Source organism: Lacerta agilis, chromosome 14 (assembly GCF_009819535.1).
Source record: "Lacerta agilis isolate rLacAgi1 chromosome 14, rLacAgi1.pri, whole genome shotgun sequence".
Taxonomy (NCBI): domain Eukaryota; kingdom Metazoa; phylum Chordata; class Lepidosauria; order Squamata; family Lacertidae; genus Lacerta; species Lacerta agilis.
The window spans coordinates 20,199,373-20,219,519 of NC_046325.1; the positions used below are offsets into that span (position 1 = coordinate 20,199,373).

General features: G+C 38.5%; 1 protein-coding gene across 1 annotated transcript; it reads left to right on the forward strand.

Annotated features, from left to right (window-relative positions):
- The first annotated feature begins 1,990 nt into the window (after window positions 1-1,990).
- LOC117057580 (vomeronasal type-2 receptor 26-like) lies at window positions 1,991-19,197 on the forward strand. The gene is made up of 9 exons (XM_033168423.1): window positions 1,991-2,205; window positions 3,273-3,564; window positions 4,352-4,434; window positions 5,775-6,033; window positions 6,377-6,503; window positions 7,930-8,003; window positions 14,316-14,537; window positions 16,197-16,323; window positions 18,293-19,197. Exons 1-9 carry the CDS (start codon window positions 1,991-1,993, stop codon window positions 19,195-19,197), a joined length of 2,304 nt encoding a protein of 767 aa, XP_033024314.1.
- Window positions 19,198-20,147: the final 950 nt, after the last annotated feature.

A 20,147-nucleotide genomic window follows, 5' to 3' on the forward strand; every position in this document is an offset into this window, starting at 1 on the left:
AAAGTAGTAACTAGTATTTCAGCAATGGATTCTATGAATCTCTCCTATGAATGAACCTCAGTGATAGAAACTGATACATTAACTATTTAGAAGAGGTATTTTCCTAGGATTGCCATACATCATGAATATAGCATTTGTCAGCAGTGTCCTGGTGGATATTGCCCCCACCCCCAAAAAAGTCCAGGAAAATGCAGCCAGTCCATGTCAGCACTGCTGATTTTGCCAATTTTCCATAAAAAAATACCTCAAAAACAGCAAACTTTTTTGCATTTCCCCCTAAAAAGATCTACTTGAGCCTAAAAAAGCTCAACAATTTCTTTTCTGTCTGCATTTTCACTGTTTGAAATATGCCATCCCTATATTTACCATTCCTATTTATTGCTTTGGGGTGCCACTTACTAAATTTACTATTTCAACATTCTCTACATAAAGTATTTTCTGTATGTTTGATTCCTCCCTTCGGTGTATTTATCTGGAATAAGCAATGACAATGCTCACGGGCTCTTTTCATTTGTTGTTGTTTAGTCTTTTAGTCGTGCCCGACTCTTCGTGACCTTTTCATTTACCCTTTTCATTCATTTATTTATTAATTTATGCATGAACTCTTAAAAGCTATTAAATTGGTGGATTATTTTCAAAAACTGCTTTCATTATTGTGACCAGCATCAGTTGAAATGGTGCTAAGAAACACAGCTTCACCAACCACACTCTAACAGTCTGAGTGGAGGACTTACAACCACCTGGAACTGAGGCTTAGACATTTTCTCTGCTCATTTTCCACTCTAAAGAAGATACTTGTAGAACATCTTCTAAGCCCTCTGTTCTAGTGCTGCTGCTACAGAATGCCCATAAATCACAACTGTGAGCAATATATTTGCATTTGTGAATGAGAATTTGCCAGGGCTCCCTCTCATTTAAGGAACTGAAGCACTCTTATTTTCAATCTTTCCATTTATAAAATCAATCAAAACCTAGTTTAAAACATGAATCTTATATCTAGCCCCACACCAAAGACTTGTATTTCCAGAGTTCTTTCCTTGCCATAGGCCAGTCCAAGCCCACCACGATTATTTCTGTTCAAATAAGTTGAAAACTTCTGCTAACACAAAAATGATGGACTATATGGAGCTTGCAGAGATGACCGGGAAACTTCGTGACCAGAGGGATGACGCAGTGGAAGAAGAATGGAAGAAATTTAAACTGTATTTAAAAAATTATTGTATGATTGACAATTAGATATAACTAGGGGAAAAGCTAAGTTGTAGATGTAAAGTAAGGATAAGTGGTTAAGAAAGATGATGATAAGTTAAGAAAAATAGATAAGATTTGATATTTAGATAAGTTTTGTTATAAAATATGATTTGGTAAGATGTTTAGAAGTTACTTAAGAGGATAGACAAGGAACGCAGGAGAGGAGACAGGAGGAAGTCCATTACAATGTGAGGAAGAAATATTAGGAATAAGATATATATGTATGTTATTATGTTTGTTTTTGTTAGTTTTTATGTAATTGTAGGTATGTGTATTTTTTGTATTTTTTGTGTTAAAAATGTTCAATAAATATTATTTTAAAAAAAACTTCTGCTAACACATAAGAATTATTTTCTTCTTCAAATCCACAATTCCCTGACTTTGGCTTGGCAATTACTTCACCCATTAATTATCATAAAGAGTGTAATCAATTCTGCTGCTTGTAAAAAAAAAAAGCCCTAAGGCATTGAAGTTAAAATCAAGAAATCATATTCTATGTGAAGGATGTCATAAATAAACCTTTCTTCTTGCATTCAGAGAAAGGTTTAGGCACTAGAAACAGGAACATTAGTATGATTACTGATATTTGTGCTCAGGGATCTAGATTTCAGGTTTCTTAGAAAACTGGTTGAACATTCTGGTCAGGCCATTAAAATCATATTCCTTCTGGATAGTGTCACAGATAAAAAGAGAAGAACCTACAAATATAGTAGAATAATGAGCATTTCTGCTTAGCATAATGGCATTAGTGGTTTTGCTGCTGGTACTGCTTCCCCATATAACATATGAAACCAACATTCATATGTGCAGGGTCCAGCACCCAGGTCAGCCTGTTCACAAATACTATCAGAATGGAGACCTCATCATTGGTGTCATTGCTTCTCAGAGTTTCATTGTCTCTAGCTCAATAGACTTCACTGAACAGCCACCTCCAACATTGAATGAAGACTTAATGTGAGGAAGTGCTGCCTTTTTTATTTTTTAAAAATCAATTTCCTTCCTTTCCTTTTGCCCCCTTTCTTTTCTGCTGTGAGGTGAGGTATGGTATTGCAGTAAGATCAGTTTTTGAAGCATCAGGCTCCCAGTAATGAATTATGCTGTTAGATTGTAAAAATGCTAATGCAAGTAAATCAATGCAAAAAATAGAGGGGAAGGAGACACTAATTTAATTTAATATGGCCACAGATGAAGCGACCTTATGCCTGTTAATGATTGGGTCCATGGCACTGGCTTTGGCCTTACATTATTGCTCAATGTAAGTCCCATTAATCGTTGGAATGGAGTAGCTATGCTAGAATTGTTTTAAGCACTATCTTATCCTACTTTATCAATTCCTGCATGTCACGAAGTTCCTCCAGTTCACTTACACATTGTCCCATCTTACACCTTCCTTTCTCATCTTATGCATTCATCCTCTGTGAACATTACTTTCTATGCTGTAGAAGGTAAAGGAGATTGCTTCAAAATTTGTTTCTTTAGTTTGATCGAAATAATAGGAATCTATCAGCCTATGAAAGTGTAATATTCTTTAATTAAATTATATTACTTCCTCCATCCTCTGTTTTATTTCATCTTCTTGTACAATTCTGTTTCATTAAACTTCTTATTTTGTTATAAATATGTATAAATACCTATCTATGAAAGGTTAAATAAAAAGAGCAAAAGATAAGACATTGGGTGATGAATACTGATGGAGCAGAAAAAGGATGTTATCAGAGTATTGTGTTAGAACACAATTGCAAAGCGTGGATATGTTTGAGACTGCATTAAATCACATTTTCAAATTAATTTAAATCACATGGATCATTTTAGTGCATTCTACTCTAAACAGTACTTTACCAGAGACGTATCGGTGTTGCATTTTTTAAAATGATAAACAGTGATTTTGTCAGCTGTTTAATATTTTTGTAATTTGCATTTGAATAAGCCTCTGTATACTGAAATAATCCTGGTGATGAATAGAGTGTCATGTTCTTATTCTTGTTACATCCTTCTGATACACAATGGAACTATCATTCTAGTATAATACCTAATAATTACCAACACATCCTGGCCTTGGCCTTCTCAGTAAAGGAGATCAATGAAAACCCTCAGATCTTACCCAATATCACCTTGGGCTTCCACATTTATGACAGCTATTTCAATGCCAAGGCAACCTATCATGCCACTATACTACTTACTTCAGCTCTGGAGAGATTTGTCCCCAATTACATTTGCAATATTCAGAATAATCTAATAGCAGTCATTGGGGGACTGGACTCTGAAATCTCCCTTCATGTGGCAAATGCCTTGGATATTTACAAGATTCCACAGGTAGGATGTACATGTGTGTTGATATTATTGCCAGTGCTTTTCTCGGGGGGGGGGGGGGCAGGGGGACACATACCCCTAAACACCTTTTGAATTAAGTTTGTTCTCATTGGGCAGTATTTCAATATGAGTAGGAAAATGAGATTACACCTAAACATTTTTTTAAAGAAAAAAGCACTGATTATTTTTTTAAAATTAAGCTCCATTTATGTGCATGGCACCTTAGTAAAAACAGATATGGCAAGTTCCCATCCCAAGGGACATATAACAAAATAGAGCAGGGAAGCAATAGAGCAAATAGTGAAATGGTAGCATAGATAATACGTAGAGGATTACTATGTGTGTATTACAGTAAGACATACTTTGGTTTAGTTGCAGTAAGTAAATGGATTGGGACAGTAGTTCCAAGTCACTGACAATTGCTATGGATCTTGGCAGACCACTTAATAGTTTTTCTGTGTCTTGTGCCAATTTTAATATGCTGCATTGTATTATATTTAATTATATTTTACAGACACACCACCGAACCCCTGAATGCATCTTGTGTCCACTTGGACTAAGGGATAGGTAGTTCAAAGGTTTATAACCAGATATGTCCAAATCAAGAGATTCGGGTTCAGGCCAAACATCTGAGAATGTCTTGTGTAGCTACCCAACTCCTTCAAAAATATGTAGAAAAGGAATTTCAAGTGTACACCTAACTTACAGTTTGTGATAAGGACAATTGATATAAGTTACTGCAGAAATATAAGCATATTATTTTCCATTTCCACTTTCCATTTATCTTTAGCTAACATACAGCCCTGCTCCAGTGATGAATGATAAAACTCCAGGCCTTCCCTTCTACCAGATGGTCCCTAATGAAGCCATTCAGTATACAGGGATTCTTTCTTTACTTCTGCATTTTGGGTGGACGTGGATTGGGCTTGTTGTCATGGATACCTCAGATGGAGAAAGATTTGTGCAAACTGTAGTTCCACTGTTTTCCCAGAATGGGGTCTGTTTTGCTTTCATAAAAAGAATTCCAATATTGACTTTTGTTGCTGACATTAAGAATGTGATAGAAGAAGGCGCAGAAATACATGATGAAGTGATGGGCAGCAAAGCCAATGTATTGGTTGCCTATGGGGAATCTTATTCCTTGGCATTTTTTAGATTTCTTCCATATATATCACAACAAGAACACAAGTCAGGTAAATCAAAAGGTAAAGTCTGGATAGGAACAGCGCAGGTAGAACATACTTCATTTGTTTTTCAAAAGTCATGGGATGATGAACTATTCTATGGTGCTCTCGCCTTCAGAATTCACTCCAATGATGTCCCACGGTTTCACGAGTTTGTTGAGAGCATAAATCCATTCAGCAGGACAGGAGATGGTTTTATCAGGGACTTTTGGCAAAATGCCTTTGGCTGTGGATTTCCAATTCATGTTCTGGATGAGGAGAAGGGGGACTTTTGCACTGGGAAGGAGAAACTGGAAAGCCTCCCTCATTCTTTTTTTGAAATGAGCATGACTGGCCATAGCTACAGCATCTACAATGCTGTCTATGTTATTGCCAATGCTTTCCATAAAATGTCCTTCACTAGACTCAAACGAAGTGCAGTGGTGGAGGAAGATGGACTGAAACATCAAAAACAACTTTCATTGCAGGTAAGGAAATTAAAGTTCTCTTGTAGATGAGCAGAATATTTTGAGTGAAAATAATAGGTCATAATGAGGAAACAAAATATTTGCTAAATTCTTTATGTTCTCACATTTTCATCTTAATTCTAGCTCCTACTATCCAGAATGGGAAAAAAGTTCAACTTTCATTCAGCAATCTTGTTTCTTCTTCTTGGAGCCTATGAGGTTCACATCAGCCCAGCTCATACTGCTGCACTTTTGGCTCACATTGTATCACCTCCTGTGTTGTTTACTATAGTGATGGACAGAATCCATCTTCCCACATCTTCACAGAAATGAACTAGTGTTGTTTCAATAGCTTAAATTGGTGAAAAGGTTGGTGAAAATTTTTCATGTGCACAGCAGCTATTCAAACCAGCCCAAACGGTGCTTGTCTTCTGTTCATTCTGCACACACCATTACTATTTTGTCTGAAAGATTCAACCCCATCACCCTTGATCAGGAAAAAATGTTCAAGCATTAATGGGTTAAAACAACAACAAAAACTTTTGATTGTGACCTACATTGTGAGGTTGCTTTATTTTGACAGTTACCACAAATTTTCTTTGGTATCCCTTCCAATGCAGCTCCATCATTCCCTGAGAAGTATCTCATTTAACAACAGCGTGGGAGAAATGGTTTCCTTTGACAAAAACAGACAGTTTGTAGCTGGCTTTGATGTTACTAACTGGGTTAATTCTGGAGAGGAACCTGTAGTGAAAGTTGGGAGGATGGATCCCAAGGCTCACCCAGGCCAAGCGTTCACCATCAATGAAGATGCCATAACATGGCACATTTGGTTTAACCAGGTAAGATTCACCAGTCAGCAATTTGGTAGCTATTCTTTAATACTTGTATGAGAAGAAAGTCACTGTCTTTGTGTATGTGTGTGTGTGTGTGTGTGTGTGTACTTTTAAAAAGTTGCTAAATAAGAGCAAACTCAAAAAGGGTAATTAATGTGAATAGAAACACAATAAATGTATGGAAACATATATCAACTGACAATTTGAAAATTATTATTTATTTTGAATACATGATGGGCCTCAGCTGTTTTATCCCAAGAGTAGCACAGTATTTATAGGATGAAGCCATGGAATAGTGAATCCCACGGATGTCTCCACCCCCAGTAAAATTATTCTTTTTTATGACTAGACACAACCTCTTTCTGTGTGTACTGAGAGTTGCCATCCTGGTTCCAGCAAGAAAGTGAAGGAGGGGGAGCCATTTTGCTGCTATGATTGTATCCCATGTCCAGAAGGGAAGATTTCAGACCAGGATGGTAAGAAATAGACTGTATAAAGATTGGATGCAACCTGACATAGCATACAAACTTGTTTTGTTTTATTCTGTTTGGACTTGATGTGAACCTGAAGAAGAATAAAAAATAATTTTTACTGTATCTCTCTGGAGAATCCTGTGCCCCTCCTTATGCTACTCATATTCAAATAGCCTTCATTGGGTGTTCAGCCAGGATACATAAACGCAAACAAGTATATGGAGATGGGGATGTGCAATATCCCTGCCCCCAAATATCACTAGCCACACCTCCTCCACTCCTGACTTCTGTGTGATCAAAAGAAAAGCCTGAAGGAGCCTTGTCAGTGCATTTGCCAGAACATGTTTATAAACCTCCTGTGAAGAGGAGCCCTGATAAGGCCACATTCCTGATCACGAGGATACTTGTAAGCATACCAGCAGATGCATGTACACATCACTAGAAAAGGATGAATCGAGTTTTTCCCATTTCATGTTGGTTTCTCAGATACGCAATAACAAGTCTATTACTACAGCTGTGCATGTGATTCAGCTGAATCAAAGTCTTGACCCACACCTGGCAGATTTGGGGTGTTCTGGGTGTCACTCAACTTGGTTTGAGACAGCTTCAGATTGTTGAAGGTTGGTGACCCAGAATAACCCAGGGAAACCCAAGGGAAAGGCATAAGGCAGGAAGGAAAGGCAGGAGTGAGGTGGGAAGAAGGAGATACTGCATAAATAGAGTAGGCCGGATGTATTTGGCCATTCATGTATTCCCCAGTGAAGGTAGGGGTGGGGTGGGGTGGGGTGAGGAAGGTGTTGGAATTTGGGATGCAGGCTTTCTCATTTAGCTTCTCTTTCCTGGCTATTATCTCCCTCTTCATGGTCACCGCCCGACCCCTTGATGCGATACCATGCAGGATGAAATCCTTCACTTAGCAGCTGGTAAGCAAGTGATTCCACCCTAGAGGGTTCAGGTTGCTCCTCCTTCCTACGAGTCATCCCTTCTGGGGAGGTACTTGTGCAAGAGGAATAATATGCTCCATGCAAATCAGATCCTTTACTAAGTAGAAGATTCAATCCTACATACTGCTCCTTCACTAGGGGCTTCTCTGTTGGGAGCGCCCTTGTTAAGAAACTGAACACCACAGGACTGAACCTTCCTGCTCTCAGTGCGCTGATGTCTACTCCCTATATCTCTTCTACACAACAAACACATTATACTTTTGGCTGTAAGCTACCTCAATTCTTTTAAATATAAGTGTTAGGTATAAATAATAAACTCATTATGAACTTGTGTCTTGAAAAAGCTACACTTAGAAAACTGGGCCTCTATCATCTGTATCTTATCAATCTAATCTATCTAATCTACCTATCATCTATCTATCTTCGATGAGATGTGTACCACTTATCTAAAAGGGAAATCACTATTTTTTTTCTTTCTTTTACAGATATGAGTGATTTTTATGAATGCACAGATGAGAATTATCCAAACAAAAACAGAGATTTGTGTATTCCCAAGAATGTAAGCTACCTGACATTTGAAGAACCTTTGGGGCTCGCTTTAGCCTGTTTGTCTCTTTCATTTTGTTTGATCACAGCTCTGGTCCTAGCGACCTTTATGAAGCACCATGACACCCCTATTGTCAAAGCCAACAACCGGGACCTCACCTACATTCTCCTTATCTCCCTCCTATTCTGCTTCATTTCTGCATTGCTATTCATTGGCAAACCTTGGAAGGTGACATGTCTCCTCCGGCAAACTGCTTTTGGCATCATCTTCTCAGTGGCTGTTTCTTGTGTGCTGGCAAAAACCATCACAGTTGTCCTGGCTTTCATGGCCACTAAGCCGGGATCTAGGGTGAAGAAATGGATTGGGAAAAGCCTTGCCTATTCCATTGTCATCTCCTGTTCTGTCATTCAAGCAGGCACCTGCCTTGTGTGGCTGGCAACCAATGCTCCATTCCCAGATGTTGACACACACTCTGTGTCTGATGAAATTATACTAGAATGTAATGAGAGCTCTGTGACTATGTTTTACTGTGTTCTTGGCTATATGGGCTTCCTGGCTATTGTTAGTTTCACTGTAGCTTTCTTTGCCAGGAAGTTACCTGACAGTTTCAATGAAGCCAAGTTTATCACTTTCAGTATGCTGGTCTTCTGTAGTGTTTGGTTATCTTTTGTTCCAACTTACTTGAGCACTAAAGGGAAATACATGGTAGCAGTGGAGATCTTTTCTATCTTAACGTCTAGTGCTGGGCTACTGGGCTGTATCTTTTCTCCAAAATGTTACATTATTTTGTTGAGGCCTGAGCTGAATGACAGGGGCCTGCTAATAAGAAGAAAGTCTTAAAGAATGTACTTGTCTGTGTCTAGGTTATTTCCTATGATACAGTGGTGTTTGTTGTGTTTCTATAATGTATTATCACGTGTTCCTTAAGAAACAGCATTATCACTTTCCTCAAGACTCTTTTTCAAATTCTTCATGCATTTCATAAATTCCATAGATTTCAGACATGTTTGTAGTTTGGATTCATAGAAGTTTGGATTCAGTGGACTGTCAGATAAGTCAGAAATATGATGGCATAATGTCCTCATCCAATGTATGCATTTATTTATTGCATGAAATATATATACTGTTTGATCATAAAAACCTCAAAGCTAGGGCTCACACTTATCTGCCTGCTATGGCAACAGTAGCACCTCCCAGCATCTCCTGAACAAAACTGGGAGTAGTGGTTACCTCTTCCAGTAGAAGTTACACCAACCTAATTTATGCCAGCTTCATATATATGCAAGCTCTCTTACAGAACTATCATAACTGTAGGTAGCCAGCATGAATTACCTCCAATCCAATCTGTTTTTGACAGTGTGCCTGAGCCAGCCTAAGCTAGCATAGGGGACAAGAAAGAAAAGCGGGAGGCATTTAAAGAAACTAGTGTGGCTGCATAAGAACCTCTCAGAGAGGCTGAGATTTAAGAAGGGCATGCATAAAAAATGGAAGAAAGGGGAAATCACAAGGGAGGAGTATATATGTGTAGCCAACAGTTGAAGAGAGAAGGTCAACCAGGCCAAAACTCAGAATGAGCTCATGCTTGCAAGAGTGGTTAAAAATAATACTAAAAATTCTTCAGCTATATTTGAAGCAAGAGGAAGAACTGGCATGTCATTCATGATGACCTTAACAGACTGGAGATGTAGACCCAACCTAACACCATGAATTTCAATAGGGACAAATGTAAAGTTCTACAGGCAGGAAGAACCAGATGCACAAATATAAGAAGGGGACATGCTATTGCAGATATTGTGCAGCATGAGGCAACTAGATGCAAAAAAAAAACAAAAAAAAAAACTGATTCCTTTTGGAATGAAACACTGTCCAGACCCATTAGATTCCTCTAAACTTCACTTGCAGAACTTTCTTCAAAACAAAACAAAAACATCGAAGGAACATCCAAATAATCCCACACAAGAATTGTGCTGTCTAGCACAGGCTCAGCATCTTAGAAATAAAAGAACTTAGAATCAGAGTTGACAAAAATAGCTCTGTCTCACACAAGCTCCATTTGCCTGCATTCCAGCCCTTAAGGCTGTTGAGCTCCTGAAGAGGCTTCTTATTCCCACAGAGCCTGAGAGCAATCACTCAGCCACCAGCATGATGGTGAATTTGCAATTCAATAGCCTTACATATGATCTAAGGTTAATCACTCATGAATTATCTACTAGAGAACAACAGCATTTAATTATCAACCCATCAAGGAGTTCAGAGTCCACTTTGTATAATTCAATGGAATTTCCCCATATTAAACCACAGAGCCAAGGGCTTGCCGATCAGAAGGTCAGTGGTTTGAATCCCCACGACGGGGTGAGCTCGGTCCCTGCTCCTGCCAACCTAGCAGTTTGAAAGCACGTCAAAGTGCAAGTAGATAAATAGGTACCGCTCTGGCGGGAAGGTAAAGGTTTCTGTGTGCTGCTCTGGTTCGCAAGAAGCGGCTTAGTCATGCTGGCCACATGACCCGGAAGCTGTACACTGGCTCCCTCGGCCAGTAAAGCGAGATGAGTGCCGCAACCCCAGAGTCGTCTGCGACTGGACCTAACGGTCAGGGGTCCCTTTACCTTTAATACACATTTAGGCATTCCCCGTTTCAATGTCAATTAAGCAATTATCCTTAACACATCTGGCTTGCCAGTAGTGCATGTGAAAAGGATCTGGGGGTCTTAGTAGACCACAAATTCCATATGACTCAACAGTGTGATGCAGCTGCAAAAAAATAAATAAAAGTAAAAATAGTCTATTCTAGGCTGCATCAACAAAAGTGTCCAGATCAAGGGAAATAATAGTCCTGTTCTATTCTGCCATAGTCAGTGCTATCAATGAATACATTAATTTTCTTTTGTAGCTGTAGACTGAGGGCTTGTATATCTAGTATTCATTCTTTGTTGTGGGTAATTCCAAGGCCAGAAATCATTTCCTATTAAACTATGTGCAAAAGAAAAAAATCCTGTTCAGATGTAGCAAACATGTATCCTTTAGGAATCCCATGGGGAATTTACAACTTTGAATTTCTGATTACTATCCTTTTTATTATTATTGTTAGAACTATAATTAACCGCTGCTACCCCTTTGTAATTTTAGTTCCATTATTTAAATTAATAACACTGTGTGGTGGTTGCCGTATAAACCACCATATAACACTTAGAGGGAGAATTAGGGATTAGGGAGATGCATTTATTCACCAGCATGATTATGTGGGTCTGTATCTGACATTGTTGGCTTGAGAACACTCTAAGCATTCAATGCACACCACTGTAATCAAGCAGACTGCTGTGGCAATGTTATAAACTGAAACAGAAAAATATTTATGTAGAAGGAATATTTGCATTCTTCTGCAGGATGGTTCTAGTGCTGCTGCTGATACTGCTTCCTCACATGCCACACAAGGCTCACACTGTGAAATGCAGGATCCAGTATCCACACTATCCTCTTCACAAGTATCATCAGTTAGGAGACCTCATCATTGGAGGCATTGCTTCTTATGGTGGCTTTATTGCCTATTCGATTGAATTCACTGAAGAACCTCCATCACCACCTTTGGAGGATCTTATGTAAGGATTTAACTCTTGCTTGTTCTTAGTTCCATTTGTTTTGACAACAGATTGGTCTGTGCTAGAGTCACAGCCTCTGAACTGTGACTTACTAGCTCAGGCCGTTCAAATAAATTAAAGGAAACCTTATATCCTACCCCAAAGGCTGCTTAACTCTATATTGTCAAACCAGATTTGTATGTAGGTCTGGTTCTGAATTCAAATATATGTAAGGCCTGCGCATCTTGAATGAGAGTGAAGCATTGCAACCTGGAAGCATCGATTCTTTGTTGTGGGTCATTTCAAGCCCAGGAGTCATGGTTATTGCTATTGATTTAGTATTTATATATACCAAGGCTAATTATTTCCTTCATAGGGAACGTGTGTGGATATAGCTATATGAGATATATATGATAAATTTATAAATAGGCTTCTGAAAAATTATGCTTGTAGATATGCTACTGATACAGAATCTGACTCTCATTGTAGAGTATTGCCTAAGAATTACCAGAACATCCTGGCCTTGGCCTTTGCAGTAATGGAGATTAATGAAAACCCTCATATCTTACCCAACATTACCTTGGGTTTCTGCATTTATGACAACTATTACTATGCTAAGTGGACCTATATTTCCACAATGTTGCTTACTTACACATTGGAAAGCTTTTTTCCAAACTACAACTGTGATATACAGAATAAGCTAACTGCAGTAATTGGTGGACTGGACTCCCAAACATCTCTTGATATGGCAACTATTTTGGATGTCTACAAGATTCCACAGGTATGATTTGTGAGTAGTTTAGTCATACATTTCCTTTGTCAGATGGTTCACTCACTGATTAATAAGTTATCAAAACATTTTTGGAAGCTTCTTCAGTGGGACTACATTTTATTCCTAGAAGTGTCTAGGAAGATTTTCTACCATAAATAATTTGAGGAGTTTCAAAACTGGTTGTTTATTGACCATTGATGATTACACAGTTGCACAAAACCTGTGTGGAGGTTACACTACATTGACTTGCAATGAGCATTCATCCCAATATATTTGCATGCATTTATGTATTTGTAAAAATCAGTGAGATATACAATTAAAAATTAATTAAAACCCCTATAAATAATAATTAAAGTGACTAGCTAAACAGCTGCAAATGCCTTTTGACATAAAAACATATTTGATGGGTACCGGAAAGTCAAAAGTGAGGGTGTCTGCCAAATCTTTGCTGAAAGAGTGCTCCACAGCATGGGACTTAAAAACAGTAATATGCATACATGCAAATATATTACGCTGTACTAGAATATGATTAAAATTATAGCATAACTGAAACTCATTGACAACAGCAGCTGTCAGCTAAATAAACATATCTCAAATGCTTCAATCAACTGGAAGTGATATTTAAATGCTATTATTTTCTAATCAATTTCACCTTCACATGCATCTTCAGCTAACATATAGCCCTGCTCCAGTGATACGTGATAAACACCCAGGCCTTGTCTTCTACCAGATGGTTCCCAAGGAAGAGCTTCAGTATGAGGGAATTCTCTCTTTGCTTCTGCACTTCCAATGGTTTTGGATTGGGGTTGTTGTTATGGACACTGATGATGGAGAAAGATTTGTGCAAACCGTGCTTCCAATGTTTCATCAGAAAGGTGTCTGTTTTGCCTTCCTAGAAAGAGTTCCCACAACTGCTTTTATCTTTAACATTGAAAGTATGGTGAATCGGGGGAAAGAAATAAATTTTAAAGTGATGAACAGCAAAGCCAATGTAATTCTGGCTTATGGAGAATCCTTTTCTTTGTCCTATTTCAGGTGGTTGTCATATCTGTCAGATATAGAGCACCTGACAAAGAAACCAAAAGGCAAAATTTGGATAACTACAGCTCAGATGGAGCTCACATCTTTTTCCTATCAAAGGAATTGGGATACAGACAAATTCCATGATGTTATAGCCCTCTCATATCAGTTCAAAGATCTGACAGGATTTCACCAATTTGCAGAAGGTAGAAACCCTTACAGCGTTTCTGGAGATGGTTTCATTAAGGACTTCTGGAAAAATGCATTTGACTGTGTATTTCCAAATACAAATCAGGGTGAGATGGAGGGGAATATTTGCACAGGGAAAGAGAAGCTAAAGGACCTTCCTTTTTTCTATTTTGAAATGAGAATGACTGGCCATAGCTATAGTGTCTACAACGCTGTCTACGCTGTGGCTCATGCTTTACAGGCCATGTCCTCAACTAGGCTAAAGCACCGACCAGTGTTGGATGGATTGGGTCTGAAGCTTCAGAATCAACAGTTTTGGAAGGTATCATATTTTGAATCTAACAGGGGCAATTTTGGAAGTTCTGGATCTAACAGCAGTAATCTGAACAGAAAGCTTTCTCCACAGACACTTCCTATCCTTGAAGTTATGTCTCCCTTCTTCTTTCCACCAGTTAGAATTGTAAATCGTTTGATTCCTCTTTATTTTCTTTTTTGTTGTTGTCTTTAACACTAAAAGGCTAACAGTCAGCACAGAAGTAAACATTGTATTCCAACATCCTGGACATTCCTAGAAAATAAAATAATAGCTGACACAAAGTTCTGAAGCTGCCTCTGCAAGCAGATAGACAAGCATTTATGCTGACATACGTAACAAATATGAAAGCACTTTCTGAAACAAATAAATGCATGGATTCTGAAACAAATGCAGTTTCTTGCTCTGCTCTCACATCTGTAGCTTTTTCTAAATCTTTTATTATTATTTCAATATAGCTCCATCACATTCTGAGATGTATCTCATTTAACAACAGTGCTGGAGACAAGATATCCTTGGATGAGAATGGGAAATTAGCAGCTGGGTTTGATATTGTCAACTACATTCTTTTACCAAATCAATCAAAAGTGAAGATTGGGAAGGTAGATCCACAAGCTCCTTTAGACAAAATGTTAACCATCAATGAGGATGCCATCACTTGGCACTACTGGTTTAACCAGGTAGGCTCCAATTTATACACAGTTTGGGTCATCTTTGATCCTTGCTTGTATGCTGAATCTCAGTGTTTATAGTGATACTTGAGCAATTCAGTCTTGCTTCATTGTCACATCTTTTTGCTGACTATAGCATTAAGCGGGAAGGGCATCAGAATTAGACAAATCCTGAAATCAAAGGCAAAGCAGGGTGCCTCATAGGAATACTGTGCTGGTCAGAGGTGAAGCACAAATTGCAAGAGGAACTCGTGGAGTGCTCTGTGGTGTTTTGACAATTCTAAAATTAAAACAGTGCTATACAAGAATGCCATCATGCTAGGAAGGAATGAAGGGGGAAAGGAGAGCAAACACCAGAGTGAAAAGGCAACATACAGAAATTTCTGTGTTTATTGACAGGTCAAACTTGTAATCACAAATAATCATCCCTTTTAGGAAGCAAATCCCCTTTAGTTGTGCTCACTCAAAATCAGTGTTAATATTTATTAGTACAAAAACCCCTCAACCTCTTTTTCTATGATTTTGCAGTTTTCTTGCCAGGGCATCCCTCTCATGACAGATTTTCAGACAATTGCTCACAAATCATTAATGGAGTTTACGTTACCTGTATAGCTTTTTTTATTCGTACCAAAATGCTAACAGCTGGCCTTGTGGAAAAAATGCCTTTCTGCAAGCTATAGTTCTGAAATTCTGGAGTATTGATGCTGTCAGATCTTGCTGGAAATTCCACCCAATTCCATAAAAAAGGAAAGTAAAAGAAGGGAGGGGGACAGATTATATAAAAGCCTCTTAAACCATTTACCTATATTTTATCAGGATTCATTCACTCTTGGGTACTAGTGTGCTTGCAAATTCCATGAATGTCTGTCATGTCTTCCTTAAAATAAAATAAAAATCCCAGTACTGAATGAGTGTAATGAATTGAAGCAGACTTGGATGGGCTTGGGTCAAGCATTATAGTACCTCAGACAACATTTGTGTAGAATCAGTCTGAACCTAATGCTGTTATTGGTGCACTCACCTATTGTGTATCTGTTTTAAATTTAGAAATATTACTTTCTTTTCTCCTGAGGTTGCTCCAAATAATAAACTGCCTGAAGAACAGTTTATTATCTACATATCAGCATTTTTTTAAACAGTGGGTTTCTACAAAGAAATTTATCTTTAGGTTACATTTGAGCTCACTACACAAGACACACAATATAATTGCTATGAAGGTGCAATGATACTTTCAGTACATGTTCACCCTACCATGTTAGAAATCAGGATGAACTATATTAACTTAATGAAACACTTTCCTAATAAACCCCTTTGAACACTTGATTTTCTGTCCTGGAAAGAGGAAAATAACAAATGAAATGTAGAACTAGTCATATTTTAAGCACTTCAGTTAAGAAAGGTAAGATATGAGTTCAGAAGTAACACGAGTTTCTGGATGAGCCAAACAGAGTGAATAAACATACTAGAATTAAAAAGTTTTCAGCCAATATTGGAAAAATTGAAAAAAGAGACTTTTTTTGAGTTTTTTGAAAACGACACTGCCAACACTGGTTGCCATACGTCTGGATTTTCCTAGACATTTTTTGCTGATTTCCGACTACAGTATTCCAGGTATGTCCAGGTGATTATCCTTAAGATTTGTTTTCTCCTCTTTCCTCTATGCGTTAGACACGACCTCTTTCGTTATGTAGTGAGACTTGCCATCCAGGTTCAAGGAAGAAAGTGAAAGAGGGGAAACCATTTTGCTGCTATGACTGCTTCCCATGTCCAGAAGGGAAGATCTCAAATGAGAAGGGTAAGAACTATATTATAGAAGCTATTAAGAATGGCAGTAATCCACAGCAACTGATATGTAAATATAATTTTACTTATGTGTTTCTTAAGAATTTATTGTCACAGGGCCATGTACAATAAATGTTAATGCAGAATAAACTCACCATAAACTAAAATAACAACAGATAACATAAAATCATAGAATGGTAGAGTTGGAAGAAACTCCAAGGGTCATCCAGTCCAACCTCACCAATGCAGGAATCTCAACTAAAGCTTCCATGACAGATGGCCATGCAACCTCTGATTAAAAACGTCCAGTGAAGGAGAGTCTGAGGAAGTCCATTCCACTGTTCAACACTCTTATTGTTGGAAAATTCTTCCTGACGTTGGGAAGTTCCATTTTGAATTGGATGTACAGCTTTTCCTATGGAGTCAGTAGAGAGAGGGAGGGCAGGTTAAAGGATCTGACAATCACACCTTAATGAGCCAGGGGCAAGCTGTGTTTTCCTCTAAATCTTTTCACTGCACTTATTCATTATTTTTCTGAACTGTCGAAACGCTGCATGAGCTAAGTAGAATGCATCCTCCTAGCTCAAATTTCATATAATAAATGCTTAAGTTCAGCTGTTAAAATTAAGAAAAGAACCCAGTGTTATCAAATATCATAGCATCAATCAAAGCAGTGATATGAACAAACAATGGGGTGAAATGAAAGGCAGGGTAACCAAGCAAAATTTTACATTTTACATTTTATTCCATCTTAAAATATGGGGTGTGCAGGGGTATATGGAAAGCAATATCTTTGGTGGGAGACACACTTTGCTCCTTCTGGGTAGTTGATCCATAACTGGTCCCCCTGCTGTACTCAGCTCTCATTTGTGACTTCTAGAAGCTGTCAGCATCCGACAGTGGCCACACCCCAGGAACAGCTTCAACTGGCAAGCTAAACCAGGTGAAGGTAGCCAACGGATTTCAAAACTTCATTGAGTTAGGGACTTTCCCCTTCATGAGAACACAGGCTCCAGCAGACTTGAATGGACAAGACCAATAGTGGGTCCAATGATCAAGAAGGTGGCTTCTGCACATGCTGTGGAGAGAAGTGAGGGGCAGATGGGACTCATCAACCTGTGAAGGTTTCCTAATTCCATCAAGGAAAATGAAAACTCAGATCCTAAACTTCCACTGCCTTGAGGCTATATTCATTTTTGAGAAAATATTTGGGAGTAAACCCCAAAGAAGAATCGAAACCCCCTGTCTTGCAGGACATCTCTGAGAAAAGAATAAGCTAAGAAGTAAATCCTACACAAATCCAGAGTGGAGGCCCTAGAGCCCTTGAATGGTGTCTTCTTTGCCTCCTACTGGCAATTCCCACAGCCAAGCTGGTGCCAAATGTATTGCTTTTCTTCCTCATTGATCACATCAGTGAGACTAAAAGGGGGTATTGTTATCTGGGCAGCCCAGGACCTCCATACACATGAACCAGGATTGCACCACAAAGTTAGGGAGATCCTTGGGAGTGCCAGATCAAGTAATCAGCTATGAAAAGTGAACCAAATTTATCCCCCATCACTGTCCTTAAGTCTAGATATATTACAGGTTCTTTTGCTTTTTTTCATTGAACAGGATGTTATTCTCTGAGTCTTGTAGGAATAATTGGACAAATGATAACAGTGCCCCTTAGAAATCTTAGAGCAGCTTTTACTCTTCCTTCGGGATTTATAAATAGCTGCCTACTCAAAGGAAAACCAGGATTTTATAATAACCGTGATTTTAATGTAGTTGTCCTGTTGCATCACTGTCCTTAATCATGGAATATAACTGTTGTTTAGATGTACATAGGGTGACTGTCACAAAACTGTTATGGACAAACCACTACTTCCAGTGCATTAGGGTGGTAGGGCTACATATGCTTTATCTGTGCATGAGGAACATTTACATCTAGTTAGTAAGATTTGTGGAGTGAAGATTAACATCAGAACTTTCATTTTCAGATATGAATGACTGTTTTAAATGTCCAGATGAACACTATGCAACCCCTCAAAAAGATGCATGTGTTCCCAAGAAAGTAAGTTTCCTGTCTTATGAAGAACCTTTGGGGATCAGTTTAGCCTGTTTTTCTCTTTCTTCTTCTATGATGACAGCTCTGGTGCTAGGGACATTTATAAAGCACCACAACACTCCCATTGTCAAAGCCAACAACCGGGACCTCACCTATACACTCCTCATCTCCCTTCTACTCTGCTTCCTTTGTGCATTGCTATTTATTGGCCAGCCTCAGAAGGTGACCTGTCTCCTCCGACAAACTGCTTTTGGTATCATCTTCTCTGTGGCTGTTTCTTGTGTGCTGGCAAAAACTATCACAGTTGTTCTGGCTTTCATGGCCACCAAACCAGGATCAAGGGGGAGGAAATGGTTGGGGAAAAGACTGACCAATTTTATTGTTCTTTCCTGTTCTCTTATTCAAGCAGGCATCTGTACTCTATGGCTTGCAACCTCCTCCCCATTCCCAGATGCTGACATGCACTCCTTAACTTCAGAAATTGTATTAGAATGTAACGAGGGGTCTGTAACTATGTTCTACTCTGTTCTTGGCTACATGGGATTCCTTGCAATTCTTAGTTTCGCTGTGGCTTTCCTTGCCAGAAAGTTACCTAACAGTTTCAATGAAGCCAAGTTTATCACTTTCAGTATGTTGGTCTTCTGCAGTGTTTGGTTATCCTTTGTTCCTTCCTACCTGAGCACCAAAGGAAAATATATGGTTTCAGTGGAGATCTTCTGCATCTTATCCTCCAGTGCTGGGCTGCTGGGTTGCATCTTCCTTCCCAAATGTTATCTGATTGTGCTGAGGCCTGAGCTGAATAACAGGGAACATCTAATAAGGAGGAAAGCTGAATGACTGTTTGGTACATTTTCCTATAATTTGGAAATTGGAGGTTTTTTTTGTTTGCACCCAATATAAGCCTGAATTTTCCTCTTGCAGCATCTATCATGTTCACACTGCTACCCTTGTAATGTTCTGAATGTTTCCCTTATTGTACTTAGATTTTCCTTAAAGCTTTCCAAGCACACTCTCTCAATCTATTATCAGATCTGCTCATGTTTATGCATCTGCATGTACAAAAAGAAGCCATATCACTTGCCATTCAGACAAAAGCTACTATTTTATTTTACTTATATTTATTAAAATATGTATATACTGCTGCATCATAAAATATATCAAAGCAAAAAGAAATTAAAAACAAATTGCTTACTGACCTCCATTTATTTATTTATTTATTTTTCCTCACTTGTGCAAGGTTACCATGGTGTATATAAAGAGAGTGCAAATTGTGGGCCCACTGAATTGCACTTACCGGTATTCCAGAGATTAAGTATATGTAGTATGTTTATGCTGTATTGTATGCTATGGTAACAGGCAGCTGGCTTGGGAACTGGGAAACTTGAAATCCTCCCATTAATCCACCTCGCTGCCTGGACCTCAATAGTTTTCATAAATATAACCTGTTACCCATTTTGTGTGTGCAAAATCAATTGACCACTTCACAGAGTTAACAAAAGTAAGTCAGGTTTCCTATCCTGAAAACATTCAGAAATTTGACTCTCCTCTGAATGAAGGGAAAAGGTCCCATGAAAGTGCATTTCTAGCATTGTTTCTCTGTTTTTCATTACTGTAAGCCCAAATGCCCAACTCTCACCCAACTAAGTGAAAATTATAACTTCTGTTAAGATAGACAAACAAATTCAGTTTCACAATTCCTCAGAGAATTGATAGATTTCAGTTGGTGAACATCTTTCCTTTAATTATTGTAAGTACAGTAATTTTCCAATTTCTCTATCCCCCCATGA

Coding starts and splice junctions, on each gene's coding strand:
- LOC117057580 (XM_033168423.1), top strand. CDS start 1,991: ATGGCATTAGTGGTTTTGCTGCTGGTACTGCTTCCCCATATAACATAT. Junction 4,435..5,774: donor GTCCCTAATGAAGCCATTCA/GTATACAGGGAT, acceptor TTATTTTGACAG/TTACCACAAATTTTCTTTGG. Junction 6,034..6,376: donor GGCACATTTGGTTTAACCAG/GTAAGATTCACC, acceptor TTTTATGACTAG/ACACAACCTCTTTCTGTGTG.